At 37.8% G+C, this 25103-nt stretch overlaps 1 protein-coding gene across 1 annotated transcript in view; it reads left to right on the forward strand.

Annotated features, from left to right (window-relative positions):
* parn.L (poly(A)-specific ribonuclease L homeolog) overlaps window positions 1-15161 on the forward strand; it is a 75269-nt gene extending 60108 nt beyond the window's left edge. The window contains 3 exon segments of the mRNA NM_001087674.1: window positions 6093-6282; window positions 11813-11988; window positions 13457-15161. Of these exon segments, the coding sequence (NP_001081143.1) occupies window positions 6093-6282; window positions 11813-11988; window positions 13457-13509 (419 nt within the window). The 3' untranslated portion in view covers window positions 13510-15161.
* Window positions 15162-25103: the final 9942 nt, after the last annotated feature.

A 25103-nucleotide genomic window follows, 5' to 3' on the forward strand; every position in this document is an offset into this window, starting at 1 on the left:
CTTTTGAAGAGTACAGTACCACTCAAGATCAGATTCTTCACCTTTAGTGAAAATGTTGCTTCTCACAAATTCTCCATGCCCGCGTATATTATGGGAGTTACATGGGAGACTGGGTTGTGAGCATAGCTGAATACCAAGCCGACAAAAGGGTTAAAGATATTAGAAGGGAAACTTCTGGGCTCGTCTAAAAACAGGACAGAATGGCACATGAGTTCATATATTTTTCTTGCTGGGAATTTTGGTGCTTAGTCACACCAGGATATAAATGGCAGATGTTTATAAAAGGGAGATAATTAGAAAATTAAAGAACAAACTGCCTAGGACCATAAGTTGCCAAACACCCTAATGGGCATGCAGGCTGTGCCCCAGGGGCAACTATGGTAAGTGTAAATGCTCTTGGATCCCAGGAGTTCAGAATACTCCTTAAACAACTGTTGTAATAAAGTTGCTTTATTTGTAACCTCCTGTGAGCTATGGTTATATGATGGGCTCAAAGAGGGGCTTTAATACAGTATTAAAACTGTGAATTAATGAGGTGCATTATGGAATGCAGCCCACTTGCTTTTTCAACCTCAGGAATTGTGTGGAGTCTTTTTTTTTATTTTATTTTTTTTTTTTTTTTTGGGTCCTGGCATTTGAGTTGCATGTTTAAAGTTGTATAAAGTTCTGGGAGGTTTAGTGTTAATGGCTTCTGCTATGTAATGCACGTTCTATTAGGGATTTTGCTTTGCACATGGTTACCCAGCTGTTTTGTTTTTAACTTGATGGGACTCTTCTATGTTGCATGAATGGTGTGACTTTATTTTTATTTCTTAGACATTGGTTACATTGTTGGCATAATGGGTTTTCCCTAACTTCAATACAAAATTGAAATGTCCAATTACAAATGGGATCTATTGCGAAATACGGATGCTCAAGACCAGGGGGTTCCTGGGTAAGCAATCTTTTCATAATTTGAATTACTGTACCTAATTTAAATTAATATAATTACTTTGCCACTAAGTTGATTGATATGTTAGTTGTAATCCGTACAATGTACCGTTTCATTACAGAAAAAACGATTTAAGATTTGAATTATTTGCTAAAAAACTTAACTCTGATTTGCTTAAAATTGAGTCTGTGGTAGATGGCCTTTCCGTATTTGAACTTTCTGGATATCTGGTTTCCATAGATCCCCCATACCTGTAATTATATTTAATCAGTGCTATGTATCCTAATTAAAAAAACGTACACATTGATTTAATTCCTCTGGTCTGTTACATAGAAATGACTGAAATTCCTAAAGCATAAACTGTCCTTGGAGAAATTACAGAACTGTGACCCAATACTCTTTCAAAATTCTTTCAATATTTTTTTTTTTTTTTGCACACTTAGGGGGGTTATTTACTAAACTCAGAATGCAAAAATCTCATAAGTGATTTCTTTTTTTTCTTTTTTTTAAATAAACAATCTCGGAATTTTTCGTAATGTATTAAACCTAGAGGATGAAAAAGTCTGAATCAGATAGTCCAGTATCTCAGACCTGTCGAGGTTGCATATAAGATAAAATAAAATCTGAAGAAAAATACAAAAAAAGTGAATCAGATTTTCGGGAATATGTAATAAGCATAAAAAACCAGATCGGATTTGATCGTAGTTTGTAGCAGAAAATATTGAGATAAATTTGGATTTTGCTAAATGACCCCCTTAATTTGTTAAGCAAAAAAGGGGATTGGTCAATGCAAATGAGCATATCATGGCAATGAGCTGTGGCCACATTTAAAGTACCACAATCATTCAAAGAGCGTATTCATCAATACACATTAAGGGAAGAAAATACTTATTGAAATATGCTTTTTGTACAAGGTTGATCCAGGAACCATTATCTTGATGCCAGGGACTGGTAGTTCTCTTAATTTTGATGGGGTTGTTTTTTCAACCATATCTACTATGATACTGTGGAATTGTATACAGTTTGAAAAATGGGGGTTTTCAATTGTTTGTCATTGCCATGCCACTTGCGGAAACTTTCCTATTAAGAAAATGTAGCCCAATAAAATACAGACCGATATGGCATCCGTTATCCAGAAACCATAATCCAGAAAGTTCCAGATTACAGGAAAGCCATCTCCAACAGACTAGACTTGATTAATCATAAAATCCAAAATTTTAAAACCTATTTTCTGTCTCTCATACCAGTATGTGATCCTAAAAATGTATTAATCCTTATTGGAGGCAAAGCAACCTTATTGGGTTTATTTAAATTCTTTTAATATTTTATTTTTAGTAGACTTTATAGTATAGAGATCCAAATAACAAAGACCCTTTATCTGGAAAACCCTGTACAGGTATGAGAATTGTTATTCAGAAAGCTCCGAATTATGGAAAGGCTGACTCCATTTTATCCAAATAATCAACTTTTTTTTTTTTACATTTTCTTTTTAATAAAACAGTAGCTTGTACTTGATCAAAACTAGAATATAATTAATCCTTATTGGAAGCAAAACCATTGGGTTTATATGTTTCCAGGACTTTCTAGTAAACTTAAGCTATGAAGATCCAAATTACAAAAAGATTGTTCTCCGGAAAACCCCAGGTCCTGAGCATTCTGGACAAGTGGCAGGTGTAGTAACCCATCTAAAATGTTTAATATTCTGGTGTATTGCAGTAGGGGAGTGTATACTGTGTGTATAAATTTGGCATAATGCGTTGGCTACACATGTACAGTTTTATTAACTGAAACTCCAGAACTGTATGGTTTATTTGCTTCTCTTTGTAAAGAGCACCCATGATATGGATGTCTGATTATTGGCATGTGACTCAAGTGGTAAATAGGCCACTTATACTGCTGACAAATGAGGTTTTATGCAGAAGATAGTTTTCTAAAGCTGCTTTAGGCTTCGCGAAATAAGTAAATAGAGATCAGCAGACAAGACATGGAACACTGCCAGCGACCAAGATAACTTGCTCCTGCAAGCACCATGTACGCTTGCAGAAACTCACAAATGCACATACAGAAACTCACAAACGAGCAAAGAAATCTTCAGGATTTGTGCCCGAACTGCAGTTCCTGTATTTTTGTATAGGCACACTTCATTAAGTGCTTGGGAGAGTTGTGCTCCCTGCTTTTAATTCTATATATCCCAGACAGTTAAGCTGGAAACTGCAGAGGACACTAGTTGACAGCCAATTTATTTTGCCGAGTCATCCATTCTGCAGATGGCTGTAGGCCAAAGCTTGGCTTGTAGATTAAAGGAAGAAAGCTGCAAAGCTGCTGGGACCTGAAGGAATGTTGGTAAATTGTTGCTCTATGTAGGCAGGCAATAAAAAGTGAATTTTTTTTTTTTTCTCTTTAGTTTCTGCTTTTGTTAAAGATTTTTTTTTTTAAAGTTTCCTATGTAGGAATACTTCTTTGGCAATGCAAGAGTAACTAATACAACTGCAATAAATAATCCATGGCCTGTTTAAATCTAAAATTCCAAGATTAAAAACTAGCATTCTCTTAATGCACATTGAATTGGCGCTGGGCAGTCAGCTGGTAATAAATATATACACTATTCATAAAACTGGATTTTATGACAATGTCTTAGTCTCAAAATCCAGCATGAAACACACTGCTGCTTTGTGAGAAAGGAAGGAAATGTAACCATTTGATTCCACACATTCCAGCACATTTTCTGTAACTAAAAAGTATTGAATGTTTTTACATAGATTTTTTTTTTTTTTTGTGAACCATAACTTGAAAAATGATGGCCTAATTGTGTGGATTTCCTCCCCTCCTTTAAATTTTTTTTTTTTTTTTAACCCCTCTGCCTGAGTCCTTTCAGCGGTCAGGACATTCTGGTATGGGACCCAGGACTAATCAAGGGCTCTGTTTTGATCATGTGCTTTGGAATAAGTGTTATTTGACGACCTATGCAGAAAAAGATGAGACAGAATTTGGTGCCACTTACCTACAGTACTAGCTCAATGTTTGCACAAAACATGTTTTTGTAATGCACATGCACCAAACCACCAGTGGAGCATTGGCTGTTCATAGCACAATTTGTATATACTGTGTACAGGCCCGGACTGGCAATCTGAGTTCTGGCAAATGCCAGAGGGGCTGCTGTAAGGTGCCATAGAAAGTGACTAAGTGGGCTGGTGTAGGCTGTTTGGGCCTCTGTGTACTAGGAATGGCAGGGCCTATTTTGAAGTCCAGTCCTGACTGTGTATAAAAAGGTGGACCTTGCTTGCGACTGCTTTTATACTTTTTTTGATTGCAAATTACCCGTTAGTAGAGTGACTTAACTTAAGCTGGCCGATTGTATGAATCCTCGATTCGTACGATTTCCGGATCGTGTGGAGAGTCCTGACATTTTTCATCCCACGGAGATCGGTCATTAGGTCGATCGGACAGGTTAAAAGATTTCGGTCGGCTGACGATATCTCTGCGTGTATTGCCGATCGGACAATTTTCAGTAGGAGACGGTCACCAGCTTTTGTCGGACATAACTATCGTATGATTGCTGTCAGAAGCAGAACATCGGCTGATCTGTTCTTTTACTACTTTATTTGATCTGAATGGTTAGTTGCAGTTCGGGAGATGGGGAAGTCCAATCGTTCGAGGGTTCGAGCGATCGGATTTTTGCATCTATGGCCAGTTTAATACGGAAGCCTCCCATGATCTAGATCAGCTCTTGCTATAACCAAATAAAGGAAGCTGTCCAATATAAAATAAGCTGTTCTAGTGCAGCTTTTGCCTGTCTCTGCCCAATCTACCCCTTGTGTGGAATGATTTTAGTGTCTGTGTAGTATGGCTTACAGTCTTCATTCCATGACTGCTTTGCTTGATCATACTAATGAAAACTGCTGCTGATTTCTATTAAATGTGCACTAGCCACAACGATGCCTTTGCTTTTCATATATAGCATACCATCCCAGTTCTGCCAGGCTAATGTTTGCTGGCACAACTGCAAAGTAAACCTCCTGGTTTATGTAATGAGACTTAAAAGAAAATATTCAGCATGACTGTTTACATCAGTGAGCAATCTGGAAGGTATGTAGTGAATTGATGGCTTTTTTATTAAAGGGAAACTTTTCTGACAAACCTGAAGCAAAGGAATAGAGCTGCTTAATAGTTTTCCTGCATTTAGTACCCTAAAGATCACATTGGAGTGCATTCAGCAAAAGTCAGCATCTTTTAGCCGTTCTAGATTGTAATGGGACAGAACAAAGGCTTGTTTGGGTACCCTTCCTTTAAATCCATCGGCAGATGTCCTAGAGTTTATTGGCCCAAGAGTTACAGCATTAGTCTGATGCACATTCTTGGTACTTGTACCTGTTTATAAACATTTCTAGATCAGCTAAAGTACATATTACAAATGTATTTATTGATGTAGGCATTCAGTAGTATGATGCATATGGAAACCATTATATATTTGTGATGCAAGATGTCTGGATTTGTAAATTTTTAAGTATTATGACGTATATGGACTGGCTATCAACCTAATGTCTTTAAAAAAACCTAGTTTAGTATTTAAAAGGGTAGTTTGTTGCCACCCTTGGACATCATATCTCATTCCTTCCTAAAACATTACAACTCCAAAATTAAAAATGTACCTAATAAAAGAAAAAATCTAAGCAACTTTCCAATATACATTTAATTTTTTGAGGTTATATGTAAAAATCAATTTCAATTAAAGCAGAATTTACCAAAGTCCTGGCTATAACTTTTTAAAAATGTTGCAAAATTCTTTGGGGGATGGAGAATGTAATAAAAATAGCAAGAGGCTTGTAAAATTGCATTTTTGCAAATTTATAGCACTGCTTGCAATGTAAAATCATTAGCCGGGGTTTATTACATTGCTCATTCGTAAGATTTTTTACTAAACTCCAGAGCACGCGTTGTCGCTATCGGTTGTTGTCCCTCTGCAGGTTTGTCCAGTGTTGATACATGAGCCCCAATATCTGTTTGCTGAGCAAATTGAAAAAGCAGTGGTGATTTCTTAGTTCATTCAAAAATCTTTGCAGATATCCATCCATAATTAGGTTTAGCCTTTTTTTATTTTATTTTTTTTTTATTGAAATTCTACCTGTTCAAGATTTAAGAACTTTTTTTTTTTCTTTTGCAGCTGTGAACACCAGCAAGTACGCAGAAAGCTATCGTATCCAGACCTATGCAGAATATATTGAAAAAAAAAATGATGAAAGCCAAACAAAAAGAAAATGGGCAGAAGATGGATGGAAAGACTTGGAGAGGAAGAGACTGAAAACCCAATACAATTCTTACATTCCGCAGAATCCAGTGTTTTACGGTAACTGGTACGTACTGAAATAGAATGTAAATTACTGTTGATGTTGTTTTGGGGTACATAGTGCTTTAAGGGCAGTTCAACAGATATTTAGTCAGCCCCTATGAAAAGCCAGACATCTATTTGGGAGGCCAAGAAACGTTTACCCATATGTGTAAAATTTTGGTTTTAGTCGGGGCATCTTTTTCATGCTAGGTTAACCTGATTTTTGACCCACATGACTAGTTCTGAACTTTTCTGGACCTTGACTTTTTTCTTTTTTTAAATACAGAATTACTTTTATCAACTTATGTAATTTTTAAAATCTATTTAGCGGACTTGAAATAAAAGAAACTTGTTCCTATATGATCTGACAGCGCCTGCTTGTATGTAGGGCTTTTTTTAATTTATTTATTTTTTGATTCACGATGAATCTGTCTTTAGAATGATTTATAAAATCAACATTTTCAGTGCAATCGCAAACCAAAATACTCAAAGAACATTTTGAGACCCGAAGGGGCAGGGCTTGTGAGTTTGGCGTTTGGATTGTGGGTGAGATTTTAGCCTAATGGGATGTGGGTGTGGTGTATCGGGCATGTGGGCAAGCATGTGCAGACCATAGTTTTTGGTTTTTTTCATTGGGGCATCATTCTGCTTCTTTTCATGGTTCTCCAGTCTGGAGCCCTGTTGACTGATGGAGAGTAATTGGGCCCCCTTGCAGAAGGGTCCTGCTAACTTAGTATGTTGCTCCATGATTCCTGTTAACTGCCCTGCCAAGACTTTTTGCTTGCACGTTATCCAAGTAATTGGGTCACTGCAATGAAAAGCAGATGTCCCAGTGTGCTTAGCCATGATTGTCAAATAAAGCTCTGTGCTTACAAAATCAGAAAGAATATAGTGCATTCTTCAGCTTATTCAGACTCTCCCACATCAACATTTTTCCCTGTCTAATGGCAATGTTGTTTTTTTTTATTTGTATTTATTCTTGCAATATGTTTCTTTAGATCCAACCACAAATGTAAAAAACAATAACTCTATTTAATTTGATAAAGAGCAGGAATTAATAATCTTGGAGGACAAGCCAAATCTCCAACATTTAGTGAGATCATTAATCAGGTCTTTCCCTTTTAGGCAATACCTTGATGTACGGACAATCTGTACAGGGAGTAACATTTATCCGGTAGAACTGGGCAGTATATCTTTTAATGCAACATCTGGATTGCAGATGTATAAACTTTGCATTTGGGTTTATTAAGTAGTTATGAAAGATAAGACACTGAATCTCATGGAATTTTTTTCCTTTTGGAGTTATGTCTGATCAATTCTGTACTATGCTAAGGACATATGCATGTATCCGTAATGCTTGTTCTGGGGGTTTGGTAGCATTTAAAAATTATTAGAAGCCCCTAAGGTGTTTAATCATTTGCTGGGGGTGCTGTGTTTTCCACTGGGGAGCAAGTGGCATATGGATTTAAGGGTACGTATGTCTTAATATGACTCAACCTTTTTTGCGTATACCCTATGCTCCCTGTGTGTGCCATACTGTGCCTGACCTATGCTCCTTGGATGTGCATATTCTGACTGACCTGTGGTCCTTGTGTGTGCCAAACTCTGCCTGTGTGCCCTGCTCTGCCTGGGGAACATACGCCTGCCCTGCTCTGCCTGGGGAACATACGCCTGGTATTTGTTCTGGGGGTCTGGTAGCATTTAAAAATTGTTAGGGGCCCCTAAGGTGTTTAATCATGTGCTGTGATATCCACAAGGGGGGAGGAGGCACATGGATTTAAAGGTATGTCTTAATATGACTTAACCGTTTTCACATAAAAAAAAAGCCAGGGTCATAGCTACCCTTGTGGTAACCCAATCCACCCAACTCTAGTTGGTCTTTGACTATTGCTGGCAAGTCATTAGTTCCGTGAAATATCAATGATCATACTTTGTTTCTTATACACCGATTGAATTAAATATAGTTTACTTGATTTGGTTTTTGAGTCAGTTTGGCATCTGCCTCCAAGCATTTTCTATGTACGGTGTCCATTTTATATGATCGCTAATGCAAATGTTTCTTTTTACATTGCTCGAATTTTCCGTTTTATATTTAATTTCCTTCCTACACAATTTACTGTATGCTCGCCCAGCTGTACAGTCAGAATGGTCTCACCAAATGCACAATGGATATTTGTGAGCTTTTGTGAACACCCCATCCTGCTGGCTCTCCTAAAAGACGAAGAGTTAATAAACAGGTCCTTTCTGTTGGACGAGAATCAAGTTTGTTTTATGTCTTGTCTACATATGGAAAGAATAAACGGCTGCAGTGGCGATAGTGTTCATATTGTATCTGCTTACCGTTTGCTTGATGCCAAAACTTTAGGTCTGTAAATGACTGCATTCCAGCCACTGTTATTACAACGAATGCCTTGTGAATTAGCAGTGGTGAAGCTTTTAAAGTGTCACTGTCTATTCCTACCTGCTTGCTAACATAATCCAAGCGGTGTGCTGAGACATTTTTTGATTAAGCAATACTAGAGTTAGAGACTTGCAACTCAGCACTTTTTATTTCATGTCCATGGGTTGGTTGTAAATCTCATCCCTAGTGTATTGTGAAAAAATAACCTATTTTTAGCCATATTTAAATTTGGTTTGACAAGGCTTAACAATAAATGTGTGGGTTTTTTTTATTTGAACGTTTGCATTTTCAGTAAACGACTGTAGTTTACTACGCTAAAGCTTGCTTACATTTTGGCCTGAGAACTTTACCCATGAATGTTTGTTTTACATTGACTGATCCATGTTTCCTTTTGTCAAAATGCAATTAATTGTTCATAATGTATAGGAAAATTGTGCAATATGTCTAATTTTAGACACACACCTATGGTAACTTTGTATACAATAAAGTGGGAAACGGGTATGCATGCTCAATAACTGCTCAGTACTGTAGACTGTTCTTGGGGCTGTTAATTTCTGTACAATAATATTAATTGTTTGGTGATAAGAGCTTTATCGTGACTGATCACAAATGCATGCTTAAAACCCATGGCTAGGAGCAGGTGCAAATTGTTTAAATATGAAATCAAACCTTAGCAGGGCAAGAAATGTCTTCTCAAAGAAACATAAATATATAGTGCAGATAATATTCAACTCACAGTTTAGAAGTTCCTTTCTGAAGTGTTTTAATTTGGTGGCTTGTTGCCATTAATCCTGTGTAACAATGATGGCTCCTAAAACTCGCTGAACAGTTTGGTGAGCTGTCTGCATAACTCAAGCATAATTTATCTGCTTTTTCATTTAAACATAAAGCTTGTTAAAATGTTCCTCAACTTAAAACAATTGGCTTTTTTAATTACAGTGTGGCAATGTCATGCAATTACTTGTGTGTTGCTGGGCACTTTAAATTTACAGCAGATGTACAGTAAACTACTGCTGCGTGCCCTGTTCAATTTGTACAACTGAGCATGCAGTTTAAATATAATAAAAAAAAAGTGGATATAAATGTATACGCACATGTACAGTCATATGAAAAGTTTGGGAGCTCCTCTTAATTGTTTGGAGTTTTGTTTGTTTATCATTGGCTGAGCTTTCAAAGTAGCAACTTCCTTTTAATATATATCATGCCTTATGGAAACGGTAGTATTTCAGCAGTGACATAAAGTTTATTGGATTAACAGAAAATATGCAATATGTATCATAACAAAATTACAGGGCACCCCAACAGAGAGATTTCATAAATACTTAGTTGAGCCTCCTTTTGCAAATGTACAGCCTCTAGACGCCTCCTATAGCCCTTGATGAGTGTCTGGATGGCAGTATTTTGACCATTCAAATAATCCCATAGATTTTCGATGATATTCAAGTCGGGGGACTGTGACAGCCATTCCAGAATATTTTACTTCTCCCTCTGCATAAATGCCTTTGTAGATTTCCAAGTGTGTTTAGGGTCATTGTCTTGTTGGAATATCCAACCCCTGTGTAACTTCAACTTTGTGACTGATGCTTGAACATTATCCTGAAGAATCTGTTGATATTGGGTTGAATTCATCTGACCCTCAACTTTAACAAGGGCCCCATTCCCTGAACTAGATACACAGCCCCACAGCTTGATGGAACCTCCACCAAATCTGACAGTAGGTAGCAGGTGTTTTTCTTGGAATACGGTGTTCTTCTGCTGCCATGCAAATCGATTTATATAACCAAATAACCAAATAACTAAATTTTTGTCTCATCAGTCCAAAGCACTTTTTTCCAAAATGACTGTGGCTTGTCTAAATGAGCTTTTGCATACAACAAGCAACTGTTTTGAGTGCAGAAAGGGCTTCTTTCTCATCACCCTGCCATACAGATTCTTTGTGCAAATTGCACTGACTTGTGGAACGATGTATAGATACACCATCTGCAGCAAGATGTTCTTTCAGGTCTTTGGAGGTGATCTTTGGGTTGTCTGTAACCGTTCTCACAATCCTCTGCATATGCCACTCCTGTATTTTTCTTGGCCTGCCAGACCTGGGTTTTACAGCAACTGTGCCTGTGGCCTTCCATTTCCTGATTATATTCCTTATAGTTGAAACAGACAACCTTTGAGATGACCTTTTGTAGCCTTCCCCTAAACCATGATACTAAACAATCTTTGTTTTCAGATCTTTTGTGAGTTGCTTGGAGGATCTCATGCTGTCACTCTTCAGAAGCACAACTTGCAATTGGCCACCTTAAATAACTGTACCTTTCCTCATGATTGCACACACCTGCCTATGAAGTTAAAGGAATACGGAGCTAATCCAAACAATTGGTTTTTTTCTTGTTGCCAGTAATCAGTATTGAACAGTTACATGCATTCAAAATTACAAGGGTACCCACATTTTTGCACAGCCAGTTTTTCACATTAGATTTAATTTCCTACAACTGAATACAGTTTCACTAAAAATATTTGTTCAGAAAACACCCCAATACTCTGATGTTCTGATATTGTTTTTTTTTTTTTTTTTTTTTTTTTTGAAAGTGAAGTAAATTATTATGCAGGCTGAGAGGGGTTCCCAAACTAAACCTTTAAGCTGCCCATATGCAGCCTGATGGGCCAACAATCAGATGATACAAGGTGCCTATGCAGGCTTATTATGAGACAACATTTATGTGCTGATTTGGGCCTACCCAATAAATATCTGGAGGGGCTGAATCTGCAGTTTAAATCGGTTTGCTGAGAAGAAATATATTGGCATTACCTATTCTATACGTAAAATTCACAGAGGGTGTACTGTTTTTATAGGTTTCCTGCCACTGCAAAATGCTTCACTTCTCATCTGTATTTGTTGTTGATAAACAGGGTGATCGGGCTCTTTGTCCTCACTAGAGTTTTTGAAAAGGGTTTCTTGTAGTTCTCTGTGCTGTCTTTTTGTTAAAATGTTAATGAGCCCAAATGTTAATGTAAATGAACACATTCCTTTTTATTTCAAACTAAAAAATTACACGAGGTGAAAATGTACAAAATGCTGATTTTTATCCCACTTCTACAATGCACAATATATACTTTGGCTTAAAGATATTAATTGTGTAATTCTTGTTACATTTCTCAGTTTTGCTCCAAGTTTTGCTGTGAAAAGAAGCATGAGCCCCATCCAAGAGGAAGCAGCCTCTGATGATACTGAAGAAGTTCATACCCATGAAAATGATCCTTCCAACCCTGGTGCTACAGAGCAGGGGAAGAAACCCAAGAACCACAAGAGACAAAAAATAGACTCTGCTCCACCAGGTATTGCTTGACTTTATGTTGAGTAATCAGATTTGTAATGTTGTTTAGATTTGTAATGTTTAGTTATAATATTTAGTGGGCCAGGTAGGAAGATAAAACAAAATATAGCTTTAATGTGATCCATCACATGGACAACTGCTGCACAAATGTGGCAGCCCCCTTATAGAGGAACATGGGGGTAAGAAAGGTAATGTAAAAGCATCAGGCAAATACTTTTTATGGCAAAATTATTAAGGGGCACATGTAGGGTGAAAATTAAAAAACAAACAAAACTACTGTTACCCCCAACTGGAGTCCGGACTCTATATTAGCCTGCACCTTTGGTTGGGTAAAATATTTTCACTGACAGGAGCCCTTTAAAGGAAAACTATACCCCCAAAATGAATACTTAAGCAACAGTTTTATCAAATTGAATGACATATTAAAGAATCTTACCAAACTGGAATATATATTTACATAAATATTGCCCTTTTACATCTCTTGCCTTGAGCCACCATTTCGTGACTCTATCTCTGCTGCCTCAGAGATCACCTGACCAGAAATAGTAAAACACTAACTAACAGAAAGACGTGAGGAAGCAAAAGGCAGAACTCTGTCTGTTAATTGGCTCATGTGACCTTACATGTGGTTTGTATGTGTGCACAGTGAATCGTACGATCTCAGGGGGTGGCCCTTATTTTTTAAAATGGCAATTTTCTATTTATGATTACCCAATGGCACATACTACTAAAAAAGTATATTATTATGATAATGGTTCATTTACATGAAGCAGGGTTTTACACATGAGCTGTTTTACTCAGTATCTTAAGATACCTACATTTTTTGGGGGGTATAGTTTTCCGTTAACCGTTGCATCTACATTGAATATATAACACGACAGGTGCTGGAGCGACTCTTCCCAAGTTATGTAACCAATGCCAAATTTGATCTGGAAATACAGCAACATGCCATTGCATATGATGGGAAGGTTAAAGGAGACATATAACAACTGTAAATTCCCTCCAGTCTTGTAATAAATAATTAATATATGGTGCTGGTTTTACTTTGGGCTACAAATTGATATATTTAATAATTGGCCCTTTATTCAAAACCCCTATAGATTAATGTTCCTTGTTTGTGTTTTAAATGATGGCAGGGCATGTTCTAACGTTCCCCATAGGATGGGGTAGCCAATCACAACCCTACATTCAGCTTTTGATCAGGTCAGCCTAGCTGCCGATTGGTTCCTATCCTACAGTGCTGAATGCTGGCTTCCCTGCACAGCCTGGTAAAGGAGGCCGCAGGAAGTGCAACAGACTAGGTTTTTTTTTTTTTTTCAGAAAGTTTCAATAAATCGACCTATAATGCACAATTGTTCCCTTTAAAAACAATTCCAGACTGCTCACTGCTAGAAATTTAGAAAAGAAAACATTCACATAAATGGCATTTTTCTGTTTAATACTAAAAATTCCCCTGTTTGATTTTTCAGAAACCAGTGACGGTGGCTCTTCTGTCCTTTTTGAAGTTCCAGATACTTGGTAGCACTGATGACAACTAGAAGCCTGCACGGTTTGGGGAGCCATAGATCTTTCTTTAGCTTAGATGTGGATGATGCTATGCAGCTTGTGCATTGGTTGCTTCTCAGCTACTCTTGACTTACAAGAAGCACAACTAGTGGACTGTGGTGAAGTCTACCTGTAATTGAAACCCCTTGTATTTATGGAGACATATTTCATAACTTTTGGGGTTCAGTAGATTTCTGTATGGTTTGCAGGGTAACTGCAAATTGTGGCCAGTTTTGTAAATTATAATCAGCCAGTAATTAATCAGCCCAGATGGTCTTTAACCTTCAGCAATGCAGCTGTTCATTTTGTTCTCACATGAGCCCAATCTGATTAGTTTTTGAGTAAAGCCACACTTGATACTTATGACCTATGTTCAATATTTGTTTAAAACCTCAAGCAGCCAGTGCTGTGGAGAGCTTGAATTCATTCTTTGTGTATACCTCCATAACCTTGACATATAATTGATTTGACATTCTGATCATAAGTTCTCATAATTTATTTCTTGCTGCGCTGTTGCTCAGTTTACATATTAATCACCCTTAAGAACCATTGTACAGATCTCCACTATGTAAGTCTTATCTCCTTGTGAAGCATAGCACATGCTGGACTGCATGCTTGAAAGATCTTAATGTGAAATATTTTACTGGTCAGTAATTCTGAATACTTGTAACTCGAGTGTTTCTTCTCTGTCAAATTGGTGCTTTAAGTATTATTGTGCCAGGGGGGTTCACTAAGTGTCTGTGAAGAACTGAAAAACCATCTCAAGCCACAAAATTCTCAAATCTGCTAAAATTCAATAGACCACTAGTCTTCAATGCTTTCGGACCACTTTGGTTTCCATGATCTGGGGATGCTTGGTGCCAGCATTTGTTGCAAAATGAAGGATCTTTGAATAAAATTGGAAAGCTGAATTATCCTTATATATCCAATTCATATATTGCCTATACAGATTTCCTGGGAAAATATTTTAACTGTATATGTAAAATTGTCACTTTGTTTTACGGTCATTTATATATGTATTCAATGGTTTATGGTTGTTTGCAATGTGTTAAAAATATATAAATATATGTTTTGACTTTTGTCTATACATTTGCAAATTGTTTGGCCACCTGATATCACATTTTTTCTACACTTAGACCTCACTTTTTCCATCAAGTTAAATTTAAGGCAATTGTCACTCCTGTTAGAGATTGGCAACAAATGTGTTTGCCGTGTGGCAAGTCTCACTAAAATTTTTGATATTACTTGTGAGTTTGTCACTTTCTTTTTAATACATTATTTTTGTGTGGTTTTTTTTTTTTTTTTTTTTTCCCTCCATTTTTAGAAACTCCATTTCAGTGTGTCTGGCTGTGAGGTGTAGAACTAATGGGACAAAGAAGGTTAAAGATGAACACCTATATTGTAAAGTGTGTTTTGTTTTGTAAAACCAACTGTTGGCCTGTATAGTATAATTTAAAAGAAGGAAAAAAAAAAATTACAAATTAAATTGCAACGGCACCAGCCATTTATTTCTTTAAAAGAGATCTACAATGGTATTCTCTATTTAACTTTTTTTGTATCATGGAAATAATGAAAAGACCTCCAAATGTATTTCCATAAAGTGAACATTAAAGAAATCTTTTGTAGAAACTATTTGTGCGGTCTCTCTTATTTTGCTTAGTGAAACAGCCAAGAAAAATTTAGACTAGGTTTCTTCCATTTTCTATACTTTGCATTAATGAAATAAAAAGTGATAGTTTCCATAATCAAATTTTATATCAGTGTTGAATGAACATGAATTTGTTTCCATTCGCTAGCTAGTTTAATCCCACATGTCATTTTTATAGAGAAAGGGATATGGGTTTTGGTAGAAAACAAGGTAAATAAAACTGCTGAAATAATCTGTATTGTTGGTGAAAGCTACTTGTTGTGTACCCTTTATCTCTCAAGATTGGCAAAAGTTAATCATATTATAATTTTACTGCTATACTGGCAAATTTAGAAAGATTTGTATCGCTAACATGCTGTGGCTAGAACCCATGGTAAGAAGTAGAAGTTGGTAAAAATTGGTGGCCCACTTCAAGTGTTCTGCAAAGTTGTCCAATAAGCGGGTAATGTCCATAAAGTAGATTTACTAAGAATTCTAAACACAGAACCCTCAACCTTCCCAATTTATAGATCCAGGAGCCACTACCATTAGCTTGAAAAATAACAAGGGCATCATATATTTTCTTTTTCTACTAAATGCTTTGTGTACCACTACTACATCATCCATCCTTGCTTCCCTATGTTTTCTCTCATTCTCTGTTGCCATTTTACATGTCCTTCATGTGACATTGCAGTCATCTCTTTAACAAATTAGTGGCAGCCTCAAGAGGGACTAATCTCAATAGATTAAAAACAAAAAAACAGGAATTTAAAATCTACAATTAAGGTACTCAAGAGCTAGCGCTGTAGATTCAGTGGCACTTTCTCTGAAAATTGTATAAAAAGTTGATTTAATTGTGCCCCACCCGGGAAACATTTCGGTTTTCCCAACCCTTTGTTAAGCCTAAATACTATGGGGCTGATTCATCAATATTAAAATTTTTACCACAGCTATTTTTTTGCACTACAGCTCACCAAGTCAAATTTTCCAAAACTTGAATAATCTGTTTTTATTATGCTCAGAAATGTAAAAAAAAAAACCCTGAATGTACCTTTGAATCTAAAAGCTTGCGAGTTCATGTAGAAGTCTGTTTGTGTTGCCCTAGGTAAAATTTAAGATCCTTTTTGCATTTTTTTTGAAGTCTGTAGACTCAGTAAAAATGAAACTAACAATTGAATTTCAAATTCAAAATAAAAAAATACATCTTGCTTACAAATTAATTTTGATATATGCCTTTCCATGTAACAATTGATAGATAAATCTATCAGAAGACTCCACCTCCTAATTTAAAGCATACAATTCCCATAATTCATGGTAAAACCATATAAATGGGAAGAATGTAAAAATCAATTCTCTTTAAAGTGTATAGGTGTCATACCATAATTTTCATCTAAAAAAAACCTTTGTGTGAAAACTTGGGTATCCAAATAAAACACTTTTTAAAAACAAAATCCACTGAATGAACATCTTGTCCCCTTGTCTTAAAATATTCATACAGTAATTTGGTGTAAGTCTGTACGTGCAGTTCTTGAGTCTGAATTTCCATAAAGAATAACATCAGTACTAACCAGTGAAGGGGCCAATAAATGATGCCAAGACAATTGTTCTATAAATGAAGGGATGGGGAACATAATGTTGTTTAAACTTTACACAGAAAAAGCACAAATATTACATAAAATTGGTCATAAAAAGTGATGCTGCAGGAGTAATTTATTATCATGGTCATGGATTCACCTCATTTCCAGTTTTTTTTCAAATGATATACACGATTTCTCCCTCATTTCAGTGGATTGACACGGTCTATCAACTCTATGGTAAGCAAAAATAAAAAGCTGGTAGAGGTAAATGTTTTTACCTACATGTATAGATCTATTTTGTCCTAAATGTGGGCCTTTGCTATATTGCTCCATTGTATCCATATTATTTTCCCTAATAGTAAAAACTGTACCTTGTACTCAATCCAAACCTATGAATCCCTATTTGGAAGCAAAATTAGCCTATTGGGTCTTATTTAATGTTTACATGATTTTGTAGTAGGTATGAAGATCCTAATTACTGAAAGATCTAGGGGCAGATTCACTAAGCGCCGAATTTGCGCTAGCGTCTGCTTTCTCACATCGCAACACTTCGGCAGGCGTAGATTCGCCAGGACAATGCTAATTCACTTAAACCCGAAGTTGTGTCTGGGGCGCCGAACGCTGGCGCAGCTGCGCTTGATTTACTGTGGCAAGCGAAGCGAAGTTGCACTAGCGTTGCCTAATTTGCATACGCCGGGAAGTTAAAGTTGAATGGACGTATATGTTGCAGCCAATACATTACACAAGCCTGGGAAGTCTTACTAAAATAAGAGTTATATTGCCCTACACATGATCCCAGTGTATAGTTTAGGTGCCATGTTAGGAAATGTAGGGGGGAAATCAATTACCCCCCCCGCCAGAAAAAAATTACGATCTTTTGCAGCCTATCACCCTGAAAAATGGAAGTCGCCAGCGTTTTTCAACTATTTTTGAGTAACTCCTATCTACTCTATTGCACTTCGCATGGTCTGAATAGGCGAAGGCAAGTCTGGCGCAAGAGGTAACGTTCAGTAAAATCCGCATCTTAGAGAATTTGCGGTAGTTCCGTCCCTTCGCCAGAGCGCAACTTCGCCAGGCATAAGGGAGCAAATTACTGCTGGAGTCGATCTCCTTCGCTAGCGCCTGTTAGTAAAATTGTGAAGTAACGAAATGACGTGACACTGGCGAATTTTTGCTAACGTCACTTCGCCCTTTAGTAAATCTGCCCCCTATTATCCAGAACTCCCGGGTCCCCAACATTCTGGATAACAGATTCCACACCTGTATCCCTTTGAATCAAGTTTAACAAATGCTGACTTGTGTCAATGAAATAAATGTTTTGTAGGCACTTCAGGAGTCTCACATTTCCCATATGCCAAATTGTTATATGGTAGTATTAACTGCTGGAACTGCTGATCATAGCCAGTACTTGTATGTAAGCAAAACAGAAGCTCTGGTTTATTCCAACCAGTCTTCCTATGTAAGGGCAAATTCACTAAGCAGCGAAAATGCGTTAGCGACGCCTTCGCCGCACTTCGCCAGGGCGCTGCTAATTCACTAAAATCCAAATTTGCACTCAGGGAGGCGAACGGTAGCGAATTTGCGCTAGCGTTAATTTGTCAAGCAAAGCGAAGTTACTCTAGCGATGCCTAATTTGCATACGGCGCCAAGTTAAAGTTGAATGGACGTACAGTATATAGCAGCAAATACATTACACTACACAAGCCTGGGAAACCTTCATAAAATAAAATAGAGTTGTTATTTTGCCCTATACATGTGCCCATTGTATAGTTTAGTTGCCATATGTTAGGAAATGTAGGGGGGAAGGAGGGTACCCCAAAAAAATGTACGATCTTTTTCAGCCTATCACCCTTAAAAAAAGGAAGACGCCAGCGTTTTTTGGGACTTAGAAAAAATGTCAACTTTTTTTGAAGCAATCCCCATCTACTCTATTGCACTTCGACTGGTCTCAGTTGGCGAAGCAAGTATGGCGCAAGGTTAACGTTCATGAAAATCCGCAAGTTAGTGAATTAGCGTAGTTACGTCCCTTCGCCATAGCAAAACTTAGTGGCGTAAGGGTGCGAAGTAGCGCTAGAGTAGGTCCACTTCGCTAGCGAATTTACACCAGTGCCCGTTAGTAAATCGGCGAAGTAACAAAATGATGTCACGCTGGCGAATTTGCTCCAGCGTTAGTCACTTCGCCCTTTAGTGAATCTGCCCGTAGAATCTCCTAGACTGGAATCTCCCAAGATGTCTTGCTTTACTTGACAGATATTAATTTTAATTAATCATGGGTAACTTCCCACTTTATTAATCATGGGTAACTTCCCACTTTATCAGGAGTTATACTGTAACTTTATATATATATATATATATATTGCATTTTTTATGCACAGGAAATATCATTACAACCATTTATCTTGAAGTGCTTGAGACTTAAATAATTTAATGTCATCGTTGAAAGCTCCTACCTTATTATCTTTATTTTTAATGTTTTATGATGTTACATCATTGCATGTTTCTATCCCATCAAAAAACTATTTGTCATACTCCAGTAGTTACATCTAATTAGCTAACATGGGCTTTGAAGGACTGGCTTAAAAGCAGACATATTCTAATCTATTATATCAAGTAATTAATGTATTTTTCAGGCTCGGTGATCAGCCTAAAAAATACATCATTTGTTTCTATAATTAAGGCTGTCTGTTCTTGCAATGGGATATTGCCCACAAGCAAGAAATAAATCACTTAAGCCACCTTTTCCCTTGATATAAATGCTCATGGTTCTGTGGCAGTGATTTAAGGAGAAAAAATGTCTACAAATACTGTATTTTATATACTAAACTTATTGTATCAACTTAAAGGTTCAGCATCTCTCTACTAATAATAAAAGGCCTTCAAAATTGTGCACAGGAGCTGCCTACCTTGGATTTTGTTTTGTGTGTCAGTGACGCTGCACTTGCTCGGTGTGCTCTGGGCAGCTTTTGAGAAGCTACTTTTAGGGATTGTTGCAAATCATCAAGCAGAAAATGGGGTGCTGTGTCATCCACAGGGGAGGGTGAGGCAAATTAAAGGACCAGTAACATCCAAAAAATTTTTTAAAAAATTCGTTAGAAAACAACGAAAAAAAACACCAAGACAAATTAAAATTCAAAATTGCAAAGCCTTTATTAAGAAATAACTTACTGAAACTCCACTTCCTGTCCTCTTCTGAAACGGCGATATGGCGACCATCCATAGTGCGGTGCTGGATTTGTCCTCCCTGGCTAGCTCCCATAGGCTTCTGACAGCAGGAAGACGGTGCTGGAAAGCAGACGGCTGGATGAAGAGCTGAAGTTTCCAGTGTGTTCCCGGAACATCCTTGTGCAGAGCAGCGCGCCTCTGGGGAGATCTTGCACGGACTCAGCCTCCTACTAATCCAGCCCTGCAGCAGCAGGCGATTCTTAGCGAGTGCCCCATGCGGGTGGCAGGGCACACAGACATCGCAGACATCCCCTCTGGGACGCATCTATCAGCAAAGGAGCGTTACATCGCAGGAGCGTTACAAGCGGTGTGCGGCTGGTGCCGGCCGGTGTCTGTGTGAGGCGCAAGAGTAAGCGCACACTGACAGCCTCTATCGCTCCGACTTGGAACCGGTACAATGCCAGCAGCCTCTCTCCAGAGCGGGACTAAGGAGGCTTCCGAGCAGCGGCGCGATGCAATCCGTGCATGAGAATGGGCGAGTGCTGCTGCTGCCTGTCAAAAAAGTGTGCGGCTGTCAGTGTGCGCTCACTCTTGCGCCTCACACAGACACCGGCCCGGCACTAGCCGCACACCGCTTGTAACGCTCCTGCGATGTAACGCTCCTTTGCTGATAGATGCGTCCCAGAGGGGATGTCTGCGTGCCCTGCCACCCGCATGGGGCACTCGCTAAGAATCGCCTGCTGCTGCAGGGCTGGATTAGTAGGAGGCTGAGTCCGTGCAAGATCTCCCCAGAGGCGCGCTGCTCTGCACAAGGATGTTCCGGGAACACACCGGGCACTTCAGCTCTTCATCCAGCCGTCTGCTTTCCAGCACCGTCTTCCTGCTGTCAGAAGCCTATGGGAGCTAGCCAGGGAGGACAAATCCAGCACCGCACTATGGATGGTCGCCATATCGCCGTTTCAGAAGAGGACAGGAAGTGGAGTTTCAGTAAGTTATTTCTTAATAAAGGCTTTGCAATTTTGAAATTTTAATTTGTCTTGGTGTTTTTTTCGTTGTTTTCTAACGAATTTTTTTAAAAATGTTTTTGATGTTACTGGTCCTTTAATTCAAGTGTTTGTCTTAGTATGACTTAAAGGGCATGTAAAGGCAAAAAAATAAAATCCCATTTTTACTTTCTTTAATGAAAAACCAATCTCCAATATACTGTAATTTAAAAATATGTACCATTTTTATAAGTGAAATTCTACTGCAAATCCGCTGTCTCCAAACGTAATCTGTATTTACTGCACGGTGAAAAGCAAATTAAGCACAATCCCCCATGTAATAAAAGGCACTAAGTTTGACCTGGAGCAGTAACCCCATAGCAACCAATCAGCAAGTAGCATTTACTGGTCACCTGTTTAAAAACAAACATCTTATTGGTTGCTATAGGTTACTGCCCCCAGGCAAATTTAGTGCCTTTTATTACATATGGGGGCTTCTGTCTCATAAATCCGAGCTGATTACTATTTTGAATGCCATTTGCCTTTACCGAATCTTGAATATGATCGTTATAAGAAACCATACAATATCGTTCCTATGACAATTTTCAAATTTACAGGCCTGTAATTGGCAGGTTGAATTCATAATCATTTATTAGGTTATAGTATCACATGCTCCAATTTATAGAAAAGATACATGCACAGAGTTACCAGTATTTTGTTTGATGGGATTAAAGCGCATGTAAAGGCAAAAATAAAATCCCATTTTTACTTTCTTTAATGAAAATGAAACCTATCTCCAATATACTTTAATTAAAAAAATGTGTACTGTTTTTATAAGAAACCTGACTGTATGCGGTGAAATTCTCCCTTCATTTACTGCTGTGGATAGGAATTGTCAGACGGCCCCAACTGCTGAGCAGGGAAACAATCATACTTATGAACAGCAGGGGGAGCCCCCCGCCTTACTTGCCAGCCATGCGGAACTAAAGCAGCTTTGTTTATGACGATCCCTAAGTAGCCCAGACCACACTGAGCATGTGCACAGTCTTAGTCTTGCAAAGATATTAAGATGGTGACCCCCTTTAGCCAACTTTGAAAGCATAAATTATTTGTTTGATTAGGCTTGTGGTGCATTAAGTTCATGTTTATATTTAGTATACAAAATACAGCATTTCTAGCCTTATTCTATTTTAGACTTTACATGCCCTTTAACTTTTTTCACATATGAGTGATATCCCTGCAGTGAGCACCAACCATTTGTTTTTGTTGTGTGCTACCACCATTAATGTGGACATGGCCTTGTGGTTTAAAAACAGAGAGTGGTCAACACTGGCTTCCATGATCCACCCTCCGCCATGTAGGCCAGAAAAAGTTCAGCCCCCATTACCACTGAAGTTGGACAATACTGCTGTAAGCCACAAACATGAAAAGAAGGAAAAGTGTAAAACTGTTTTTGTTTTGTTTTTTTTTTTTTGTTTTTTTTTGCATTGAGCTTGTGGTGTGCATGTTGTCTTCTAACACTGAGTCCTGCATGTAAGGACTTCAATCCAAATCATTCTTTGCTTACAGACTGTTTCTAGTTCAGAGATATTGCTCTTATGGTACAGTAAATGTTGGTAAGAAGAATTTCACCGGCACGCAGGAGTTGCAGTAGCAGGGCAAGCCCTTGCAATTTTATTTTGCACTACTGCATAATAAAATTGCAAGGGCTTGCCTCTCCTGTGTGCCGGTGAAATTCTTCTTACCCTTGTTGTGAGGCGGCCAATTCCTCTATCACTGGGCACCAGGATAAGAACGTTTGGGAGTGTGTGGTGTGCGGCTTCTCCAAAGTTTACTTGGACAGTAAATGTTGGTGCTAGTGTGCACACAGACACCGAATACAGAGGGAATGGATTTTCTACATGGTGAGATGCTCCTCCTGGGCTTCTCTCTTGCCAGGTCTCTACAGTTGTCAGGGGGGTCGGTCTGTCTGAAAAGCATCTGAATTCATAAACATTACTGGCAAATCCAGAACCATTATCACACTTCTCTGCAGGAGCTTTTGCGGCACAGTGAGAGAGGACAGGCCAGAAAGCAGCAGAGATCTATCTATCTATACAACCCCTAAAAAGTTACAAAGCTTTAAAGGGCAACTATCGCAAACATGAAAGCTTCATCATACGGAAATAAGAAACTTTCTACATACAATCAATTAAATATTCTGCAATAGTTCTGAAATGATCAAGTTTATCTTCACTATCCCCCTCTCAGCATTTGTTTCTCTTCATTCTGTCTTCTTACAGTAGTTTGGTGTCAGATATTCATTGCAAACAAAATAACTGCACATAAATAAATTCACAATCAAACAAAATAACTGCCTTTTGCACAAATTCTGAATGTAGAGAGATTTCTGGTGATTTTAATAGTGACAAAAGGAGCCCTCCTATAAGATATATTGGATCTAACTGTCAATGAATATCTGACACCCAACTGCTACATGAAGAGAGAATGAAGAGAAACAAATGCTGAGAGAGGAATAGTGAAGATCAACTTGATTATTTCAGAAACTGTACAGAATATTTAATTGATTGCATTTAGAAAGTTTCTTATTTCATTGTGCGGAAGCTTATGTTAAATTTTCATTTTCGAGATAATTCCCCTTTAAGCACAAATTTTAGGCATTCTCTTCTGAATCTGGGGCAGACTGGACTCCTGTGGTAGGAAGCTCCCATATCACTATAGTGGGTGATAGAGTGCTAGAGAGCTAGACATCCTAGCTGTATAAAATAAGTATAGACAAATCACAAGGTTTCTGTTTCTGTCTTATACTGTTTTTTAGGCATCATAAATTGTCAATCTTAAATGTGCTTATAACTTACCGGCTACAGCTAAAATGAGAACAGATCCTTAAAAAGCCATAACCCAACACCTTTGCTGACAGGTTCCATTAAGCCACAGGCTGGATGTTGATCAGTGAACTCAATGTAAAGTGATGTAGAATATTGGTGCTGTAAAGTAAAGCATAATAAATAATATACAATTTATATAAATAAGGGCAAGTTGGTGTGATTCCAATATTTAAACATATTACAGTATCAACTCGGCAATTATAGGACTTTTATGTTCAACATTGGTAGTGGGCGAGTTTGTGAAATGATGACATTCAAGGTTATTATATTGCAGAATAGAATTATAAACTGCAGCCTTGTTTTCTAAATGAAAGCTGTTTGTACGAGGATAGAAAACTTGAATAGTGTATAGCGGGTGGTTATCAATGGTACATTCTTTACTTGGAGTAGGGTTTTTATGGTGGGACAGAGTTCTGTACTGGGTCAACTTTCATTGAAATATGTTGTTAATAAACATAAGTTCATACATTTTTCATAATTATTGATTGATGATGTACGATACCCAAATACAATTGGGTATAGTGCATCCTCACTCTGACAGCCCAGGGTATCTTAAACCACATCTTGATAAAAAATTATATTAAGGGTATTTTCTCTCCAGACATAATCAGTGAAGAGTACCCCACATTATCTTTTGATTTGTCTGCTATACCCTAATTGTACACCCCAGTGACACTGGCACAGTATATACAGACTCAACATTGCCCATGTGATTTCTGCCTCAGTGGCTGAGATAAATACCTTGCCATGAGCCACCAGACTGTATTGCGTGATGTCTAGTTCTTTCAAGTCGTATTGACATTAATGTCTGACTCACATGAATCAATGCTTAGGTTCACAAAGCCACATGTACATTTCCCCTGACCATTACAAAAAGGCTATCAGTAATTAAAGCAATACTAATCATTCTTGGAAACAGTATTCTCTTAGATTTCTAGTGGGTGGCTGGCTGCCTTTCATATAATGGTACTGAGTGTTTGTCCGGACAAGAGTGAGTCACAAGTAGTCTCTTAACCCCTTCATGGCTAGAAGGGCCCAATTAGCTCTTTGTAGATTCTGGGTAAGAAATATCTGTCTGTATATAACATTTAGCATCTGTTTTCTATTCTAGTTTTCCTTGTGCAAAATCATTCCTAACTACAACATACTTTCTCCGCTGGTTATAGTACTGACTTTGAAACCTGTTTAATTTTTGGGCTATGATAAAGCTACTCTGGGAGAGGCAGTAAAAGGTGTTAGCACAAAGAAAGGTCAATGCAAAAATGCAGCAAAATCAGCAGTAACAACATTGGCATCACTATTAAAGGAAAACTAAACCCTAAACATGAATGGCT

Source organism: Xenopus laevis, chromosome 9_10L (assembly GCF_017654675.1).
Source record: "Xenopus laevis strain J_2021 chromosome 9_10L, Xenopus_laevis_v10.1, whole genome shotgun sequence".
NCBI lineage: Eukaryota > Metazoa > Chordata > Amphibia > Anura > Pipidae > Xenopus > Xenopus laevis.